The 22057-nt window shown below is 47.8% G+C and overlaps 1 protein-coding gene across 1 annotated transcript in view; it reads right to left on the bottom strand.

Annotated features, from left to right (window-relative positions):
* The window catches only part of LOC308581214 (complement C4-A-like), a 67025-nt gene extending 46087 nt beyond the window's left edge, over window positions 1-20938 (bottom strand). The window contains exons 1-9 of the mRNA XM_081183747.1: window positions 20790-20938; window positions 15183-15369; window positions 14776-14965; window positions 11283-11353; window positions 10248-10336; window positions 7054-7136; window positions 5487-5583; window positions 4166-4271; window positions 955-1078 (exon numbers count right to left, since the gene is read on the bottom strand). Coding sequence (XP_081039873.1) covers window positions 955-1078; window positions 4166-4271; window positions 5487-5583; window positions 7054-7136; window positions 10248-10336; window positions 11283-11353; window positions 14776-14965; window positions 15183-15369; window positions 20790-20866 — 1024 coding nt within the window. The 5' untranslated portion in view covers window positions 20867-20938. The remainder of the gene's footprint in view (window positions 1-954; window positions 1079-4165; window positions 4272-5486; window positions 5584-7053; window positions 7137-10247; window positions 10337-11282; window positions 11354-14775; window positions 14966-15182; window positions 15370-20789) is intronic.
* Window positions 20939-22057: the final 1119 nt, after the last annotated feature.

The raw sequence follows: 22057 nt of genomic DNA, 5'->3' as shown, positions 1-22057 counted from the left end.
GTTTTATTATGGGTTTATATTCTACAATGTGGTTTTGGCACAGTCATGGTGCAATCATGGTGGACCGATCCTACTTTATTAGTTGTTCTGCGATGCTCCTTATTATTATTATTATTATAGTTGTACCTTGGAAGTCGAACGGAATCCGTTCTGGAAGTCCGTTTGACTTCCAAAACATTTGGAAACCAAAGCGTGGCTTCTGATTGGCTGCAGGAAGCTCCTGCAGCCAACCGGAAGCCACGGAAGCCCCATCGGACATTCAGTTTCCAAAAATAGTTCACAAACTGGAACAGTCACTTCCAGGTTTGCGGCATTCGGAAGCCAAAACATTTGAGAACTAAGCTGTTCGAAAACCAAGGTACGACTGTATTATTATTATTATTATTATTATTATTATTATTATTATTATTATTATTATTATTATTTTCCTGCCTTTTCCCCAGACCAGGACTCCAAATGGCTCACGCTAATTGAAACAACACAGCTAAAATACAAAATGCTAAGAACATATAGAAGATAATTGCTAAAAAGTAAATAAAATCTAATAGAATTAAAACAATTTTTAAAATAAAAATCTATTAAAATATAGATAACAAAAAACACCACAACACTATTAAAAGACCTTCCCTTGAAAAAAACCAGCCAGTTCCCAAAGGCCTGTTGGGATAAGAAGGTTTTCATCTGCTGGCTGAAGACAGCAAGGAAGGAGCCAGCCTGGCTTCTTCGGGGAGGGAGTTCCAAAGTATGGGAGCAGCCACCACTGAGAAGGCCTTGTCATGTGTCCCCACCAAGCAGGCCTCTGAGGGTTGTGGGACTGAGAGAAGGGCCTCCCCCAAAGATCTCAAAACCCAGGGCACCTTGTATGAGGTGATATGAAGCTACAGCTCCCAGTATTATTTGGTGAGGGAAAGCCATGTCTAAAGTGGTTCAGACATGTCCCATTTGCAAACTTACTTGCTTTCTCTATGACAGTGGCTGCGATGTAGAGCGTTGTCCCGGCTAGACTCCTCAGCGGACGTCCCAGTTTCTCAGAGAGGAGGCTGGGTTTTAGGATGAGTGAGCCATGACCATCCATTACCTGAATACGGAGGGAATTAGGTCAGAGGAGATGGTAGCAGAGTGGGATATAAAATTAGTTGTACCGTACTGATATTCAAGCAGGACACATTCAGAGACCTGTGTGGTATAGCGGTTAGGGTGCTGGCTCAGGACTTGAGAGACCTGGGTTCAAATGCCTGCTCAGCCATAAAGTTCAGGGGTCAGTCTTTGGGTCAGTCACCATCGCCCAGCCTCACATACCTCAGACGGTCATTGTGAGGATAAAGGATGGGAGGAAAGAACCATGCGTGCCACAAATATGATTATATATTTAGATATAAATACAATTTATTACACACACACACACACACACACACGTTTTATATATAAAGCAAAACAAACCACAATTCCCCTAGGGCCTAGGGCTTAACATAACAAGAGACTAGAATTTCATAGTTGAGTTTGAATTGAGGAGGGTAGAAGAGACCCTAATTTTGTGGGTCAGATGGAGGGCCTTAAGTCATAAGGGTATTGGAAGAGGCAAACAGTATTATTATTATTATTATTATTATTATTATTATTATTATTATTATTATTACCACCCCACCCATAGGCGCCGACTCCATGGGGCCTGAGGGGGCTCGAGCCCCCTCAAAAAAATTTTTTGGGGGGGCTCAGCCCCCCCAATAATCTTGGGCGCCCTTCCAGCAGAGCGCCGCCGCCGTCCCCCGCCTCCTCCCCACCTGCTCCTTCGCCAGCCAGCCAGCCAGCCGCGCACCCTAATCGGAGAGCCCCGGCCGTCCCCCACGAGATTAGGGAATCCCCGGGGGCGGGGGCTCCTGCCTCGCTGCTTCGCAGCACCACCGCCACTGCCAAGGCACTGCCGGAAATCCCGCAAGAACAGGGGAATCCCGACTGGCCACACCTCCCAGCCAGCCAATCGGCTGGCTGGGGGGCGTGGCTTGCCCTATTTAGGGCCGGAGCCACTTTATTTGCATATTCATGAGCTTATTTATTATTCATGAGCTTTCCCGGGCCCCCCCAATATTTTTTATAAGTCCGCGTCCCTGACCCCACCCATCTAGCTGGGTTTCCCCAGCCACTCTAGACGGCTCCCAACAGAATATTAAAAACACGATAAAACATCAAACATTTAAAACTTCCCTGTACAGGGCTGCCTTCAGATGTCTTCTAAAAGTCAAATAGTTGTTTATTTCCTTGACATCTGATGGGAGGGTGTTCTACAGGGCGGGCGCCACCACCAAAAAGGCCCTCTGCCTGGTTATTACTTTATTTTAGGCCTGCTTTGCTATATTAGAGCAGCGGTGAGGAGTTTGTTTTTTGGCCCACTGGGCCAGATCGTTATCTCATGGCTCATCCAGTGGCGTAGCGTGGGTTGTCAGCACCCGGGGCAAGGCAAGTAATTTGCGCCCCCTAACCCATGGATTTTGCGCCCCCTAACCCGTGGAGCGCGGGCCCCCAGATGTTGCGCCCGGTGTGGCCGGCCCAGCCTGCACCCCCCACGCTACGCCACTGTAGCACAGAACACCATCCCTAATCCTGCAACTGCAAAAAGTTCTGCAACACAGCACAACAGACCGTGCAAAAGGATCGTTGTTGATGCTTTTATTAAAAAAAATGTAAACAACAGCCATCTTTATTTACACTATGAGCTAACTGTCTGAGATGGGTAAAACCAATCCCAAAGGGCCCTTACAAACAGTAGATTATGCTACATTTTCCTTGTTTAAATCCACAATGTTTTGGTTTTTTTAAATGCACTCTACCTCCCCACCCTTATACCCTTTCCACCCAAGACGTACACCTGATGCCTTTGTCACACATTACATGCACCCAACCCCTTCCCTGCAGTCAGCTAGATTTCCCTCGCAATAAACGTGGGTGGGTAGGTACCGGAGAAGGGAAACCTGAAAAGAGGAAGTGGCTGCTTTCCTGCATTCTGCCTCAGGGTCTTACTGCCCACCCTGCTCTGTTTCGTTGCTGTGTTTGCTCAAACGGAACAAAGAGCAGGGAAAGCCCCTCCCCTCCAGGCAGAGAGAGAGAGAGAGAGAGAGAGAGAGAGGCGCCCTCCACGAGTTGTCGAGCTTGGGCAACGGCTGCGCCGCCGACGGCGAGGCGCTAAGGCGCCGGCTCCCCAGGCTGCAGCGCTTGGCCAGGCACTGCGCTTGCATGCCTGGCCGCGCCCAGCTCGCCTCAGCGCAGCGGAAAACAGAAGCAGTGGCGGAGACGACGACCCCCCACCCCAACCAAGCCTCGATTGCTTGTCCCTTCCCTCTGGACTCGCGCCCCCCCAGGTGTTGCACCCGGTGCGGCTGGCACCCCTGGCACCCCCCACGCTACACCACTGGGCTCATCATCATCTATTTATTTTCATCTTGCTTTTTTTACCTGATAGAGACCACCTACCTATCAATCACCGGACATCATAATAACGCCAGGTGAATGACAGGTGGGGTGGTCCTGCCCAACTGCCAAAGCTGGCCCTAATAAAGGAAATAGTGTGTTTAAGCATGTGCAGAAAACCTTGTCTCACTACGGAATCCATTCCACACACGCCGACAACGCACAGACACCTGGGAGCAGGGTTAAAAGTCTCCAGGTATCCCACCAGCGCTCCTGAATTTAGGAGCTAAGTGTCAGATGGATCACTAATTACAAGGGGAAACTAGGAGGGCTCAACTCCATAGATAAACTATTATTATTGTTGTTGTTGTTATGTACTGAGTTGAATAGTATCCAAACTGCAGCAGTCTGATTGGTCCTAGAACAATAGGATTCAGAATGCAGCAGTCTGATTGGTCCTAGAACAATGCAGCAGTATGATTGGTTGGCAGGAACCACCCAATCATGCTCCAGATATAAGTGAATCCACAACCTGATTGGCTTACAGTAGAATTCCAGAATTAGCCAATCATGTGCAGCCCATCGTGTAAATAATGTATATAAAGCAGATACTTTGAGGGGACTTTCATTCATTCCTCCTCACCACTATGAGCTGAATAAAGAGCATGAAATAACTTTGCGACTCTGAGAATATTTCAATTATTATCTCTGGAAAGCCAGCAGGGAGGCCTGTGAGCTGATGAAGGGCAGGGACGTTTCTTACTGTGACTTGTTGCTCCAGTCCCGGGACATACATTTTGCCCCCGTCTTCATCTGTCACTCCGAAACGCACGTAGGCTGTGGCAGTCACTCCCTTCCCGTAAAAAAATCTGCTGGGAGAAGAAACCGGGGATAATTCAAAGGCGAGGAGTTGGGGTGAGCAAGCAGGGTACATCTCCCCACTGCCAATGCCTGCATTTAAAAGTCACAATGAACCAGGGTGGACCTAGCTTCTGTCAGGGCTTGCATACACGTTCCCCTCCTGTGTGGCTAAGAGGCAGAATTGCAAATGTAAGGAGATTCTTCTGGATTTCAACATGTCTCAGATCATGGTTTGAAGGTGGCTTGGTAGAAATTAACTATAGTTAGTGATTTTGTGGTTTTATATTTTGGTTTTATTCTGTGAACCGTCCCCAAGACCTGCGGGTATAGGGCGGAATATAAATTCAATTAACAACAACAACAACAAATTTTATTTATACCCTGGCCTCCCCAGCCAAGACCGGGCTCAGGGCGGCTAACACCAAGTACAAAAACAATTGATTAAAATACAACTTAAGAACAAGATTAAAATGCAACATTAAAATGCAGCCTCATTTCAGTAGAAACTCAAATCAAAAACTTTTTGGGGATGAAAAGGTCAAATCTTCACCAAGGCCAACTATCCAGACTGGTCCTACGTGGGCCAGAAAAAAGCCAGGGACAAATATAGAAATAACCAGTTAGTTTTAACCGTAGTTTGTTGTACTTGACAACACAACAAACTATGGTTAACCAAAGGCAAAACAAAAAAATTCCAGACTCTGCCCTCCACCCAGCCACACTAATGTGGCTACATTTGTTCACGTCATGCTAAACAGTGGAAAACTGTTTTACTGTAAAATAGTAAATGGGTCTATAAACCAGAAATGCAAAATTCCTTTGTGCGTATGTGAGTGTGTGTGTAAAGATGGACTGTCTGCCCTCTGGTCAAACAGGGGTCTTGTTTGAGGCCTAAAGCAACAACCACACTACATGTTCTTAAACCGTGCTGCTTTTTTGCAATATAATATAGAATATATCCTAGTGTGACCTCTGCTGAACCAAACCAAAGGCCCACGTAGTAGGGCTGTGAACAAACCACATTTGGTTGGGACCTCGATTTGGGGAACATTGAGAAAGGTGTCTCTGGGTTATAAACCTGCCAAATATCAGACAAATTGGTCCAGGGGCTTTTGTGCTAGGCACCTTTAAAGTTTATATTTAAAAGGTGAAGGAGTGGCTTATATAACGTTTCAAATCAGTTAATTATATCAGAAACGCCCCAACCCGCAAGAGGAACTTACTTAGCCTGCAGGTCAATACTCAAGTCGGAGTTCTGCTGGGGTGAGGTCAGGATATATTTCCGTTCCGGGACAATCGTCACCTCAAAATGAGGCAGCACTGAGGAGAGAAAGACAGGCTGAAATTCGGCAGACGGTGCGCTAATCAGCGTTATTGTGCAAGTGGCCTGTGCCATGTAAGATCTTCTGGGAAAGCTCTGGCCTATGGAGCTTTCATCTAATGAAGTTGGGAGCAGGGCCTTGTCTGCAATGGCCCCCCAATTTTATGGAATGGGACTCACTGCCCAGGTAGGCAGCCTTTTGAAAGAGGGTTTTTGGGTTGCCCTCTGCTCCACAGAGAGGTTTCATAGCTCAGTCGGTAGAGCATGAGGCTCTTCATCTCGGGGTTGAGGGTTTGAGCCACACGGTGGGTGAAAGATTCCTGCACTGCAGAGGGTTGGACTAGATGACCCTCAGGGTCCCTTCCAACTTTACAACTCTATGATTCTATATGTGCTGGCTGTGGCTGATGGGAGCGGCTCTGCAGAATTTCACACGTGGGTCTCTCCAAGTATAGTGGTACCTCGGGTTAAGTACTTAATTTGTTCTGGAGGTCCGTTCTTAACCTGAAACTGTTCTTAACCTGAAGCACCACTTTAGCTAATGGGGCCTCCTGCTGCTGCCGTGCCACCGGAGCACAATTTCTGTTCTCATCCTGTAACAAAGTTCTTAACCTGAAGCACTATTTCTGGGTTAGCGGCGTCTGTAACCTGAAGCGTATGTAACCTGAAGCATATGTAACCCGAGGTACCACTGTACCTTCTCAGAGATGCTTGGGACTGATTCTGGGAGCTCCCTAGGCTCCTGTATTGTCTCACCTGCCCTTCTTGTGCAGGCGGGTTACATTTTGCAATATTTGGATGCCCTGTGCACAGTGTTGGAGTGAGGCCTTTGCTAGTCTTTAAGATCCTGGTAAGCGCCTAATCTTAGCCCCCTCAGCTGCCAGCTTTATAAAGCTGCATTTTTCCAACTCAGACCATTCCCCTCAGCCCATCAGCAGCACTCAGGTTTCTGTTACTTAAGATATGGCACCAAAACACCTGGCAGCCTAATAATTGGGTGGTGCTGTGGGTTAAACCACAGAGCCTAGGGCTTGCCGATCAGAAGGTTGGCGGTTCGAATCCCCGCGAAGGGGTGAACTCCAGTTGCTCAGTCTCTGCTCCTGCCAACCTAGCAGTTCGAAAGCACGTCAAAGTGCAAGTAGATAAATAGGTACCGCTCCGGCGGGAAGGTAAACGGCGTTTCCGTGCGCTGCTCTGGTTCACCAGAAGCGGCTTAGTCATGCTGGTCACAGGACCCGGAAGCTGTACGCCGGCTCCCTCAGCCAATAAAGCGAGATGAGCACAGCAACCCCAGAGTCGGCCACGACTGGACCTAATGGGGTCCCTTTACCTTTTAAGAATGTACCGCTTCCTCACAAAAAGGGAGGGTGGGAGAATCATATTATCAGGTTGTTTCAACAACCGCCCCTGTTGAGCTGCTGCCTGTCACACACAGCTCTCAGAAAGCCCTCTGCCTTAGCAGAACATACCGTATTTTTTCACCTCGAACTCAGTGGTCGTGTTGTAACCCGGAGTGGTGGTGAAGTGGGCCGTGATTCGCCAAATGCCAGGCCTAGGAGGAGGGGAAGGCAGAAAGAACAGGAAGAAAACTCGAGCCAGGTCATAGTAATGCAAAGAACCAGGGAACTAGTTTAGCATATTGAACAGCAGTCCCCCCCCCCCTTGCAAAAAGCTGAGTGGCAATGTATATCTAGACCAGTGTTTCCCAACCTTTTTTGGGCAAAGGCACACTTGTTTCATGAAAAAATCTCGAGGCACATCACCATTACAGCCCCGTGACGTCGGCGCGCAGCGTCACGCCGGCAGGGACATGAATTGCTAGCAAATTACATAATCACCTCCTTGAGGGCTGGCTCATCTTCTCCGAAGGCAGAACCCCATTAATTAACAGCACAGACTCACACCATAGCCAAGACGAGGGGGGAAAACCTCAGTCATGCACAGTCATGCACATGTGGGGGCTAAATGAGGACGAAGACCGGGCAGAGAGCAGGGTTCAAATCACCCCACCTGGCCAGGACAATCCCTGGGTGCTCCCTTGGGCCACTCGCCTGACCCACCTCGCAGGGCTGTTGTTGCGAGGATAACACGGGGAGAACCACGCGCGCCCCCGGGAGCTCCTTGGAGGAGAAAGCGGGCGATGAATGCAATGCACGAAATATATGAGAGGCGACCAGGTTTTGCAGGTGAGGGGCCCCCGCCAGCCTCCGCTTCCAACACCCGGCGCAACGACGCCGAAGTTTCCCCCCAGGCTCGGCTCGGGGAGCAGCGCTGCTCCCCCCCGGCTCCCCTTCGCCCTCCCGGCTCTCTCTGCCGCCCACTGGGGCCCCCCCTCACCTGCCAAGTCCGGAGCGCCGGTGGAAGTTGCATGCATGCATGCAGGGCGCCGCGTTGCCATTGCATTGCACTGCACTCCATGCAACGCCTGCACGCATGCATTGCCTTGCACGCATGCCAAGGGGTCTCCCCGTGGTCCGATGCGTCCCCTCCGGCGTGGATGCAGCATTGCAAAAATAAAACCCCCCCGACGCAGCCCTACCTGGGGGGCAGCCTCCGCCGCTCCGCCTCCGCGGGGATCCCCGGGCTCCATCCTACCGCCCGATCTCCGCGGGGGCGCAGGCAGGCTGCGCGGGGTCTGCGCGGAAGAGCCCCTGCCCGCCCGGCCGCCGCCGCTGCGCTCATTCCATGGCCGGGAGAAGAGCGCTTCAAACAAAACGCCCGGCCCGCCAGGCCACGCTGGGAAACGTAGTTCACGCACCCCGCGCGGGCGCGGAGCCCAAGGGGGAGGGGACTACGGATCCCGGCAGCCCCCGCACTGGGGACGGAGGGGGAGAGGCCGGGTGCAGGGATGGAGGGACAGGTGGGCGAGCGAGTGAGTGAGTGGCAGCCGCCAAGCCTTGGCCGAGAGCCAGGAAGGGCTTCCCCGGAGGAGGAGGAGGAGGAGGAGGGAGGCGCAGAGCGGGAGGGAGGGAGGGAACCCCAGGGGTCATCTAGTGACGGCGCCCCAATCGAAAATTTGACTTTAAAAAAAAAATCTTTCGAATTTTTTAATTTTTCCCGCGGCACACCAGGCAACATCTTGCGGCACACTAGTGTGCCGCGGAACAGTGGTTGGGAAACACTGATCTAGACAGCAATAAATTTGCAAAAGCAGTTTGTAATGCTTCATAGGGGTCTATCACTCAAATGAGAAAAGCAGGTTTTTTTTTGTTTTTGTTTTAAATCCTCCCGGATGAGCACAAGCCCTAAACCAGACCTTTGCACCCTGGCCTAAAAAAACAGTTGCCAACTTGTCTGCCACTCCATGCTCCTGTGCCTTTAAAGGCTAGGTGTCCCAAGTGGCTTGATTCAGCATGAGGCAGCAAGCAACGTTTGCCTGCCATGAAACGGTTGCATGCAGAAATCCAACAGGTAAAGCTTTCATCATCATTGTTTCCTCATGAAGCCCGGGCTAAAATCCTGCCCAGCACACCGCTGCTAAAGTACAATATTTATTTCTTCTAGAATAAAAAAGGTTACTTCCTTATTTCAAGGTATTCCGCCCTGTGGAACGCCCTCCCACCAGATGTCAAAGAGCACAACAACTACCAGACTTTTAGAAGACATCTGAAGGCAGCCCTGTTTAGGGAAGCTTTTAATGTTTGATGCTTTACTGTATTTTAATATTTTGTTGGAAGCAGCCCAGAGTGGCTGGGGAAGCCCAGCCAGATGGACGGGGTATAAAGAATAAATTATTATTATAGGTGCTTGGGTCATTAGGAAGAGTTGTTGCTTTGGGGCAATATTTGGCTCCTGGAATCCCAACAGGGCAAGCGTAAGGAGACAAAGTCAACACCTTCACTGCTCACATACCCTCCAACATCGCTCTGATGAAAATAGGGACGTCTCATTCCATAATGATAATTTTACTACTTATATCCCCACACATCTTACTGGGTTGCCCCAGCCACTCTGAGCAGCTTCCAACATATATAAAAACACAATAAAACATTAAACTTTTTTTTTTAACTTCCCTATACAGGATTGCCTTCAGGAGTCAAATAACTCCATACCCTCAACCTTTCTCCAGTGAAAATAGGGACATCCTACCATACCCTCTAGGGATGCGGGTGGCACTGTGGGTTAAAACACAGAGCCTAGGACTTGCCGATCAGAAGGTCGGCGGTTCGAATCCCCGTGACGGGATGAGCTCCTGTTGCTCGGTCCCTGCTCCTGCCAACCTAGCAGTTTGAAAGCACCTCAAAGTGCAAGTAGATAAATAGGTACCGCTCCGGCGGGAAGGTAAATGGCGTTTCCGTGCACTGCTCTGGTTGGCCAGAAGCAGCTTAGTCATGCTGGCCACATGACCCGGAAGCTGTACGCCGGCTCCCTCGGCCAATAAAGCGAGATGAGCGCCGCAACCCCAGAGTCAGCCACAACTGGACCTAATGGTCAGGGGTCCCTTTACCTTTACCTTACCATACCCTCTAACACTTTTCTGGCGAAAATAGGGACATCCTAAAGGAAAGTGTGACATTCCGGGATCAAATTAGAAACCTGGGCAGCTTCTCTAAATCAGGGATGTCCCTGGAAAATAGGGGCACTTTTAGGATCTCCACCTTTGAATTTCTGCCACCTGTCGGATTTGCCTGGACCTGATTGACACACCACTGATTAAACTTACTCAGAGATATCGGGGATTGACAGGTGATCATTTATCACAAACTGGACCGGCATACGCTCGACTTTCCGGACCTGTATACCTCGCGGGTTCTGATGGAGACAGAGAGACAGGAAGACACCCATGTTTTGACAACAGGTAATCATGGCTACATCTGCAATTTACATATAAAGCAGTTCAGGGGTGCTAACTTGAATACAGTGGTACCTCTGGATGCAAACGGGATCCGTTCCGGAGCCCCGTTGACATCCTGAAGCGAACGCAAGCCGCGTCTGCGCGTGCACGGGTCGCAATTCCCCGCTTGCGCGTGACATCATTTTGAGCGTCTGCGCAAGCGGCGAAACCCGGAAGTAATGTGCTCCGTTACTTCTGGGCCGCCGCGGAGTGCAACCCGAAAATGCTTAAGCTGAAGCTACTTCAACCCGAGGTATGACTGTAATATATTTGGGGGGAGCCCCGCCCCAAATAATCGATCACATGATGCTGCACGCACCCACCCACCCTTTGAATGGCAATGCCAATTAACTTGGGACGGCAGGCCCCTCAAATATTTTAGTGGGAGGGGCTGAACTGTATTGGCTTCCCCCAAAGAATTCTGGGAAGTATAGTATGCAAAAAAGAGGTCCCAGGACACCTCCCTCATCTCTTAGAATGGCAATGGTTCCCACCTGAGAGGGGCCGGAACTGAGTTCCAGCAAATTCCGGCTGCAAAAAAAGCCCTGGTAGTATGTTATGGGTGCCGAGGCCGTCTGTTCCCCTCGCAGCACTACAGTTCCCAGAGTTCCCTGGTAGCAGGGACTGAGATAAATTCGTGGAGGATAATTCATCCTGGCTACTGATCAAGATGGTGATGTTTCAGGGGCTGGAAGCCACAAGAAGGGACAGTGCTTGTGTTGTACTAATGTCCCACTCGTGAGTTTGCCGCAGGTATCTGGTCTGCTGTTGCGAGAACAGGGTGCCGTGCTATGGATTGTTTGATAAGGAGTGTCAATTTCGACCTCCCACGCCTTTGCATTTTGGAACAGCGCTCTCAGTTACCTGCACAGTGACAACCACGGATTCGGAAGTTGGCCTCAGTTTGTGATCCAGGACAAAAACTCGGAAATTCACTGGAAACAGAAGAACCAAAAATGGAGTATGAGGAAAAGTAGGAATAATAATAATAATAATAATAATAATAATAATAATAATAATAATAATAATAATACCCAGTGATCTTTTACTAGAAAAAGAGGTTATGGAACTCATCATGAACGCCTCCCTTGTTCTCTTATAATGGCAATGGTGCCCGCCTGAGAGGTGGCGAAATCTGGCTGAAATAAAGCCCTGTTTGTATCCCACCCATCTGACTGGGGGTGGATCTACACTCATGGTTTAGAACATTAAGGAAGGGTTTTCATAACGTCAATGGACACATTACAGTGGTGCCCCGCAAGACGAATGCCTCGCAAGACGGAAAACTTGCTAGACAAAAGAGTTTTCCGTTTTGGAGGTGCTTCGCAAAACGAATTTCCTATGGGCTTGCTTCGCAAGACGACAATGCCTTGCGAGTTCCTGCTGGTTTTTCCCCCCTCCCCCCCTTTTCTAAGCCGCTAAGCCGCTTATCAGCTGATCCGATCAGCAGATAAGCCGCTAAAAGCCGCTAATAGCGTTAATCCGCTAATCCGTCAATGGGCTTGCTTCGCAAGACGAAAAAACCGCTAGACGAAGAGAATCACAGAACGGATTCTTTTCGTCTTGTGAGGCACCACTATCGTACTTTTAACATTCACAATGCGTCATTAAAATGTGACACCAGAGACCACTGCAGAGCAACCAGGAATTGGCAGTGAGAAAACAGCGTTTTTACAGAGAAAACAAGGTAAGAAACACTTTTAATTTACAAGTTTGCCCTGTGATGTTTTAGAACGATATATCTAATATCGTTCTAATAACATTAAATAGGTCAGTGTAGATCCAGCCTGGGCTGCCCCAGCCACTCTGGGTGGCTTCCAACACATATGAAAGCATAATAAAATATCAAACATTAAATACTTCCTTATACAGCAACACAAAAGGGGGAAGAAATCTCTTTGTGGCTATAAGGATGGCATTGCACATTAAACTGCTTAATCCTACTCTAAAGTGTAGTTGCTTTTGTATCCCAGTTACATTGATAACTTAAGCCGCTGCCTTTGCAGAGTATTATGTACTGGCTTCGGCCTTGGTGGTTACCTGGCAGCCACATTCCCTGTGTGTGTGTTTGTGTGCAGGTGTGGGACTCCACAGGGCTTTGCTTACAAAGGCTGAGAAGCAATCAAGCAGGGTTGGGCGTGCAACGCGAGGTGCGGAGCAAACTGGACTTTGCTATTTCACCTTTGGAGCCACGTAAATAGACGTTGCCGTGTACGCGAAAAGGACAATATTGAGTCAGGCTATGGGTTTTGGCAAAGGATTCTGCGAGATGGGTCTTTGTTCCCCAACCCACGTGCTGCGATAGAAGCGGTTCTCTCACAGTGCTATTTTTGTTGTTGTTTAGTCATTTAGTCGTGTCCGACTCTTCATGACCCCATGGATCAGAGCACGCCAGGCACTCCTGTCTTCAGTGCTATTTTGGATAAGGCAATAAGGAATCACAAAACTGTAGAAAGGGGATGTCCGTTGGGGAGGGGTGGGGCCCGAAGGCTGACTGCCAATTCAAAACATCTTGAGGTCACCAGGTTGGGGGAGGCTGCTGCTCTAAGTACAAAACAGCAGCATAGGCAGTGGGATCCTTGGATGAGCCCCAAATGTACGCATCACACTTGGCTGCTGTTCCAAGGCTGCACGCCAGGCTATGAATTTAAAGGAATCTCCCTCAACCATAAGAATCCCGGAACCAGAACCGTCTTTCCTATAGGGCTTAGTGGTTTGTTGCGCCAGGGCGCCGGCTTCTCAGGGGCGCCCTAGCGAGTGGAGGAGCTGCACGGCTTTGCCCCTTTCCCTGCACGCCCGCCAGCTGCGCCACGCCAACTCCCAATGCTGGAGAGCATGTCCACCATCACGTTTTCCTGCTTGATTGCCGCCACCACTGAGGGGATCAGGGCGGTGGAGAAGGCAGAGGACATTTTCCACCGCCCCCTCCCTTGTTTTGGAGTTGCTAGGGGGCCACCAGAGAGATCTTTGCCCCATGGCACCGGATAGGCTTAAGACAGCCCTGCCTGGAACCCATAAGAACCCCTAGAGTTCCCAGCACCCTTAGCAAACAACGGTTCCCAGGATTTTTGAGGTGGGTGGGGGACAATGTGTTTTAAATATTTGGTGTATGCAGCCTCGGGCACTCAAAGCCCACTCTTAATTGGGCAGCTCAGATGGCTACAGCGTGGTGCTGATAACGCCAAGGTTGCAGGTTCGATCCCCATATGGGACAGCTGCATATTCCTGCGTTGCACGGGGTGGACTGAATAATCCTCGGGGTCCCTTCCAACACTATGATTCTATAGGATATCTATGAGCTTTCCCTCAAAGAATTGTAGACGCTGTTGTCTTGTCCCTCACAGAGTTACAATTCACAGCCACCGGTAACAGACGACAATGCCCAGAATTAACTGAGAGGGAAAAGATGGACTTTATAGTGGCTAGGGAAACCCAGCCAGATGGGTGGGGTATAAATAATATATTTATTTATTTATTATTATTATTATTATTATTATTATTATTATTATTATTATTATTATTATTATAAAAAACGAAGATCATGGCCACTGGGCCCATCACCTCCTGGCAAATAGAAGGGGAAGAAATGGAGGCACTGAGAGATTTTACTTTCTTGGGCTCCATGATCACTGCAGATGGTGACAGCAGTCACGAAAATAAAAGACGCCTGCTTCTTGGGAGAAAAGCATCTTAAAAAGCAGAGACATCACCTTGCCAACAAAGGTCCGTATAATTAAAGCTATGGTTTTCCCAGTAGTGATGTATGGAAGTGAGAGCTGGACCATAAAGAAGGCTGATCGCCGAAGAATTGATGCTTTTGAATTATGGTGCTGGAGGAGACTCTTGAGAGTCCCATGGACTGAAAGAAGATCAAACCTCTCCATTCTGAAGGAAATCGGGCCTGGGTGCTCACTGGAAGGACAGATCCTGAAGCTGAGGCTCCAAGACTTTGGCCACCTCATGAGCAGAGAAGACTCCCTGGAAAAGACCCTGATGTTGGGAAAGATGGAGGGCACAAGGAGAAGGGGACAGCAGAGGACGAGATGGTTGGACAGTGTTCTCGAAGCTACCAGCATGAGTTTGACCAAACTGCGGGAGGCAGTGGAAGACAGGAGTGCCTGGCGTGCTCTGGTCCATGGGGCCACGAAGAGGCGGACACGACTAAACAACAACAACAACTATTATTATTATTATTATTATTATTATTATTATTATTATTATTATTATTATTATTGATATAGCGTGTGCACAGGCTGAGCTTTTCTTTTGGGTGCCTCGTGGGTTTTTTAAGGGTGCATGCCTGCAAATGGAAAACGTCGGCTGAGCAAGGCCAAAATGCTCAGGGCGTTGGACTCACCCTTTTGCCGAGGGGTGTAGATTGGCTTGTCAGTCTGCAGAAGCAGGTACCCTTTCCGGGCCGTCCACCGCAGGTTGAGGCTTTGAACCCTGTTCGAGGTCGGGAGCTGAGGGCTGCGGGCCACAAGCTGGATGTAGCCTTCCCGCCGAAGGCGAGTCAAGTCACATTGCCTAAAAAGTTCGGGGGTCACCTGATAAAACGAGAAAGGGGTGAGACAGTGGGGAGAGGCAAAAGGTCTTGCTTGTGCAAAACACTCTGCCTCTTTTTGGCTCTGGCTCCCCCTAGTGTTGGCATCCTTGCCTTCTGCCCAATCAGCTTCAATGGGCTCCAGGTAGCTCTAGGAGTTGCCGGTGTTGACAATTGCTTAGGACCAGGAATTATCTCCCGAGGGCAGCAGCATCTCCTACCTTCAAGGTCACTTTCTGTATATCAGGCCCGACCGTGAAGCGCACTTCGTGGGAACATAGTATCCTGGTATACTCATTCTGGAAATAAACGGTGCCTGACAGCCCGCCTGGAGGGGCGTCTTCTACCTGAAGGGCGATCGGCACCTCCACCCCCACCGTCACCACGCTGGGCGCTACCATCAGCAACCTGCAAAGTGGGCAGAGATATAGTAACAGAGTTGGCCCCACTATTTCCTTCCTGCAGCCATTCTTCATGCGGCTCTGAAAATACCAAACACTTTTGCAAGCTGCAAGCTGCGACAGGCAAGAAAAGGCTCTGAAGGGAGGGAGGAACAAACCAGACCATTTTGGACAAACCAGACCATTTTGGACTCACAGCTGTCCATGGAGGCGCAGTTTAACTCTGTGTCCAGGGCAGCTGTCTACCAGCTCCACCTGGTACACAGGCTAAGACCCTACCTGCCCGCGAACTGTCTCGCCAGAGTGGTGCATGCTCTAGTTATCTCACGCTTGGACTACTGCAATGCGCTCTACGTGGGGCTACCTTTGAAGGTGACCCGGAAACTGCAATTAATCCAGAATGCGGCAGCTAGACTGGTGACTGGGAGTGGCCGCCGGGACCACATAACACCGGTTCTGAGAGATCTGCATTGGCTCCCAGTACGTTTCCGAGCACGATTCAAAGTGTTGGTGCTGACCTTTTAAAGGCCTAAACGGCCTCGTTCGAGTATATCTGAAGGAGCGTCTCCACCCCCATCGTTCAGCCCGGATACTGAGATCCAGCGCTGAGGGCCTTCTGGCGGTTCCCTCATTGCGAGAAGTGAGGCTACAGGGAACCAGACAGAGGGCCTTCTTGGTAGTGGTGCCCGCCCTGTGGAACGCCCTCCCATCAGATGTCAAAGAGATAAATAATTACCTGACATTCAGAAGACATCTTAAGGCAGCCCTGTTCAGGGAAGTTTTTAATATGTAACGCTGTACTGTTTTTAACACTGATTGGGAGCCGCCCAGAGTGGCTGGGGAAACTCAGCCAGATGGGCGGGGTATAAATAATAAATTATTATTATTATTATTATTATTATTATTATTATTATACAGATGCATACTGTTGGCATGTATTATTATTTTTCTTTTTCAATATTATTATTTTTTAAACAAAATATTTAACAGAATTTAACAGCAAAAACCCCTAAGCAGCTTGGCCGCTGTGAGAACAGGAAGCTGGACCAGGTGGGTCATTGGCCTGATCCTGCAGATTCTTCATACGCTCATTTATATATTATATGGAATAGACTGTGAATGTGAATGACAGCCTGGGCAGGCAAACACATGAGTGGCAGAGGGAAGCAAGTTCTATTTGTGGGGGGAGGGGGAGAGAGAGAGAGAGAGAGAGAGAGAGAGAGAGAGAGAGAGGAAGGAAGGAAGGAAGGAAGGAAGGAAGGAAGGAAGGAAGGAAGGAAGGAGAGAGAAAGGGTATGTATGCTAAGACTGCCATATGTCCTGATTTTCCAGGACATGTCCTGGAATTCGCCTCCGAAAATGGTGTCTTGGAGTATTTTTCGGAAATCAGGCAAATGGCCTTGGAAAACCAGCAACAGGGGTTAAATCGCACCAAAAATGCCTTTTAAAAACTTCAAAACTCAAAATTTATTGTACCTTCAACTTAAAAAAAAGCTAAAGAACTTTGGTTCCCCTTTTTTAAAAAAAAACAACCAAAAGGACCTCAACAACTTCGGGCAAAAAATTACTAAACAACTCTGTCCTGATTTTCACTTTTTGAGATACAACAACCCTAATGTACGCATGTGTGTCTGGGAGTGAGGGATACGTGTTCTTCCTGTGTGTGTTTATGGAAAGCATAATGCTGGTGGTCAACAAAAGAGGTTTAAAGACTGTCTCAAGGCAAATCTAAAAATGTAGTATAAACACCGAAATCTGGGAAACATTGGCCTGTGAGGGCTCCAACTGGAGAACAGCCTTTACCAAAGGTGTCATGGGCTTTGAAGATGAACTCAGGATGCAAGGGAGAAACGTGTGAAGAGGAAGGCACGCTTGGCAAACCCTCACCATAATCAACTCCCACCCGAAAACCAATGTCCCCACTGTGGAAGGACGTGTGGGTCCAGAATTGGCCTCCACAGTCACTTACGGACTCATTGTTAAAACCGTGTTTATGGAAGACAATTTTACTTGGCTACAAGTGATTGCCAAAGTAGAAGAAGAAATGTATGTGTGTTTGCAAAAGAGAGATACAGATCTCCGTGTCCCTATTTTCCAGGGACAGTCCTGGATTTACAGAAGCTTTCCCGGTTTCTGATTTGACCCTGAAATGTCCCAGTTTTTCTTAGGACATTCCTACTTTCATCAAATAAATGTTGGGAGGGTATGGTAGGACACCGCTATTTTCACTGGAGAAATGTTGGAAGGTATGGAGTTGTGTGACCCACCCACCCACCCCACACCCCCAAGCCAAGGAGATACAACCTTTAGAAGACCTCTGAAGGCAGCCCTGCATAGGGAAGCATTTTAATGCTTAATGTTTGATCGGTGCCCAATATTATCAAATAGGACGTCCCTATTTTCATTGGAGAAATGTTAGAGGGTAAGGAGACATAGGAGCCAACTCCTATGAAGGGGGCCTTCAGCCCCCACAATAAAATATTTAGGGGGCTGAGTCCCCACAAAGTTAATGGGTATTCCCATTCAAATAGTGTGGGTGCACTGTGTCATGCGATGGATTATGCATTGCGGGCTTTACCCCCCACAATATTTTATTCAAGTTGATACCCCTATATTTAGCTAGAACCTTAAGGGGAGGGACTGCAGCAAAAGTGGGTTTCTTGAGTGGGGAAAGAAAGTAGTGTCGGCCAAGTTAGACCGTTGTAGAAGGAGGATTCATGATAGAAGTGGGTAGGAAGTTGGAGTGTATCAGAAGCAGAGTGCTTACTCCCAGGAAATTGAGCATAGGGCTCTGACCCGACTCCCCCCAGTTCTGTTTGTGTCTGAGCTTCTGGCCCAACCCCGTTCCTTCCCTGATAAATAATCAAAACACAAGCAACAAAGAAGAAGATTTCAAAGTGGGAACAAATTTCCACTCTTTCGCAATATTGATATTGGCAGCCTTCCACAGAGTGTTGTTTCCTTAACGCCATCTAGATTATAACGAGTTGGGGAATTCCCAAGTTGAACAAACAAATTTTAAAAGAAAATGCTTCAAATAATAAAAGTGTGTGTGTGTGTGTGTGTGTGTGTGTGTGTAAACAGCACTCTTTTTTTGCTGGTTCTGCAAAAGAAAAAGGAAAAAAAGGCACATACCAATCTGCTGATGGCTCTGCACAAACCGATGCTTTATAAACCACAAGAAGTCAGGTTCCCCCTTTTTAACAGGATGTATTGTTCTACAGCAACAGAGCTTATTAATCCACTTTAATGGTGCAGACCTAAGGTTTATGTCCAGTCTGGATAGCTCAGCTGGTTAGTGCGTGGTTCTGATAATGCCAGGCTTGCAGGTTCAATCCCCGTATGGGACAGATGCCTATTTTTCTGCATTGCAGGGGGTTGGACTAGATGATCCCCAGGGTAGCCCAAATCTCAGTTGTACGGGTGTATGTATATACAGTGGCACCTCGGGTTAAGTACTTAATTCGTTCCGGAGGTCCGTTCTTAACCTGTTCTTAACCTTCAGGGTGAGAACAGAAATCGTGCTCTGGTGGCGCGGTGGCAGGAGGAGGCCCCATTAGCAAAAGTGGTGCTTCAGGTTAAGAACAGTTTCAGGTTAAGAACATACCTCCAGAACAAATTATGTACTTAACCTGAGGTACCACTGTATATTTTTAGGTGCCAGGCAAAAACGTTCCTTTTCAACCAGGCCTTTGGCTGATTAATATTCTACAGCCTTTTAAATGCACAGTGGTACCTCGGGTTAAGTACTTAATTCATTCTGGAGGTCTGTTCTTAACCTGAAACTGTTCTTAACCTTAAGCACCACTTTTGCTAATGGGGCCTCCTGCTGCCACCGCACCACCAGAGCACGATTTCTGTTCTCACCCTGAAGCAAAGTTCTTAACCCGAGGTACTATTTCTAGGTTAGCGGAGTCTGTAACCTGAAGCGTATGTAATAATAATAATAATAATAATAATAATAATAATAAATTTTATTTATATCCCGCCCTCCCCAGCCAAAGCCGGGCACAGGGCGGCTAACAACAATCAAATAATCAGTCAAATAGTCACACAATCTAAAAATATTTCATTATAAAAATTAATTAAATCAAATTGATGGCAACCAATTAAGCAAAATTCTGTGCAGGTTGCCAGAGGAGGGAGTCAGGCTGCGCCCTGACCAAAGGCCTGGCGGAAGAACTCTGTCTTGTATGTAACCCGAGGTACCACTGTATCTCAATTTTAACTCATGAGCTATTGCTGCAATCTGCTCCAATTGTATACTTTATCTTTATGAACGCTGTTTTTATTGTGTTATGTTACATGAGCTGGTCTTTGACCGTAATAAATTATCTATCTATCTATCTATCTATCTATCTATCTATGATCCTCAGAGTCCCTTCTGACTCTACAATTTTGTGATTCCAAGTGCTACTCAGAGTGCACCCATTACTAAAAGTCACCTTCATGAATTTCAATGTGTTTACTCTGAGTAGCACTAACACTGAATACCACCCTAAACGTCCCAGCATGGGCTTGGATCTTTCCCACAAAATTCTGACACTCTGGAGGCTCCCGAAAAGAATTTAACTAAGCTGTAACCTTTCCTGCGGTTACTTGAGATAAAATCCCATTGAATTTAGTGGTGCTTCCTTCTGAGTAAAATGCCCAAGACTGCACTCCAGAGCCCTCAGAGTTACATACTATCATGTGAAATAAATCTAATCACAAAAATTGACAATAACGTATAAATCAAAGTAAGCAATACTTGACAAGTTTGGAGGGGAAACAAATTATTTTTTACATTCGAGAGCAGACGATGCTTAGATAACACTATTATATGACATTTCCCCCACCTCCCTTGAAGTTCAGCCTATTTTACATAAAACCTTATTTGCCGCATAAAAATTGCATCAAATTATATCATGCATAAAATAGTGCATTAACACAAAACCGAATCCTTCATAATCAATCCATTTTAAAGAAGAAGAGCCAGCCACTTAATCACTGGCAATGCATGCGAATTAATATTTATTTCCTGAGATTGTAACAACTTGTCTTTCTCCATTGAGGACCAATAACATGCCAATAGCAGCCCAATCGGTTGGGTAAGGGAGCATAGAATTGCACCCTAAGACTGCGACATGGTTTAAATAACTGAAACAAGCAGACAGCCGAATTACCGAGAGCGTGCAGATGCCTTTGAACAGAGCAAGCATTGCCACTTTTCCTGTGCCTTTGACACCTGGGCAACAGGCAAAACTTCAACAGGTAACTGTTTGCGAAGCAAGGATGCAACACACCCACCCCACCCTTCACCTGTTGAACTTCTGTTTGCCAGGTCGTTCTTAAAGCCCATGCAGAAAAACAGAAGCTATTCTTGAGTCAGGAGTCAGAAAGGGGACTGGGGAATGGCAAACCCACGTCCCTGCCCAACATATTCACCTTGGGGCGCCGTGGCTCAGAGTCACCAGAGCTCCGAAGCATGCCAGCCAGAGAGGCGCCCTCTTCCCAGATGCCATCTCTGGGCTGTAGCCGTGCAGAGTGGACAGTTCTGCTGCTCTGCCTGAGGCTGCAAGGGGATGTTGCAATTTAGTCTCGAGGCTGGACAGAAGAGGCGGGGTCAGAGGGGGAGTGATGTGCAGCTGCTATGAGCACCATTCATGGCCCAAAGCCCTGCCCTCAAGCGGGTTAAGACAAGGTATTTTGCAAACAAGTCCAGGGAAAAGGAAAACTTAATAGGGACAGATAGGGAGAGCTAGGGATGCAGAGCACAGAAATTCCCTTCACGTTTTATTGTTTATAATCTTTTTTGTTCAGTTTTACACCACACATATGAATTCAAACACTAGTCATAATCAACATTTAAGCTTTCCTGAATCCTTAGTCTTCCCTCCACCATAGCTGTCAACTTTTTCCTTTTCTTGTGAGGAATCCTATTCGGAATAAAGGAATTTCTCTTAAAAAATGGGACAGCTAAGCCCTCCATCCTTCCAAGGTTTCCATCTTCAAACTTTTCCAACTGCATCATATATTTTCTCTATTTTTCTTAAAATAATCCATTTCTACCTCAGTTTTTAGTACATTACAAGCGTTACTCAAATCCTGCCAAAGTTTTTAGTTGTTTACAGTGTTCTCTTAGGTAAATTGTAATTTCCCCCATTCCTTATTCAAGTTTCTCTCTTCCTGGTTTCTGATTTTCCCAGTCATTTTTGCCATTTCAACGCAGTCCATCACGTTAATCAGCCATTGTTCTCTGGTCGGGACTTTATCTTCTTTCCATCTCTGGGCCAGTGGTATCACGCTGCTGTTGTTGCACACATAAATAATCATCTCCGTTCACGTTTTGAGGCAAATCTGCCTCATGGCACTTTCCAAAAAGGTACCGCAAACACAGCCATCCTTCGAAATTGGCACCTATCCAAATTTTGCAATGTGGGTCTCCAGGTGGTATGAAAAAGGCAGATGTCTGAGAATACATAGTCTTGCACAGTGGTTCCCAATTAGGGGTCCATAGAACACACCCAGGGGGTCCGTGGCCCCATCTCTCCCCCTGGGTTGCCATACGTCTGGGAAAACCTAAACATGCCCATTTGGGCAGATTTTTACATTTTAAAAGGAAATGTCTGGGTTGGGGGAGAGGGCAAAAAGCACAGCAGTCTCCCCCATGTCTTCTATTCTCCAAATGGACACAGACCCTGTGTCCCCATGGG

The sequence above is a fragment of the Podarcis bocagei genome, assembly GCF_964188305.1.
Source record: "Podarcis bocagei genome assembly, chromosome: 2".
Lineage (NCBI taxonomy): Eukaryota > Metazoa > Chordata > Lepidosauria > Squamata > Lacertidae > Podarcis > Podarcis bocagei.
This window is presented reverse-complemented; position numbering and strand designations above follow the sequence as displayed.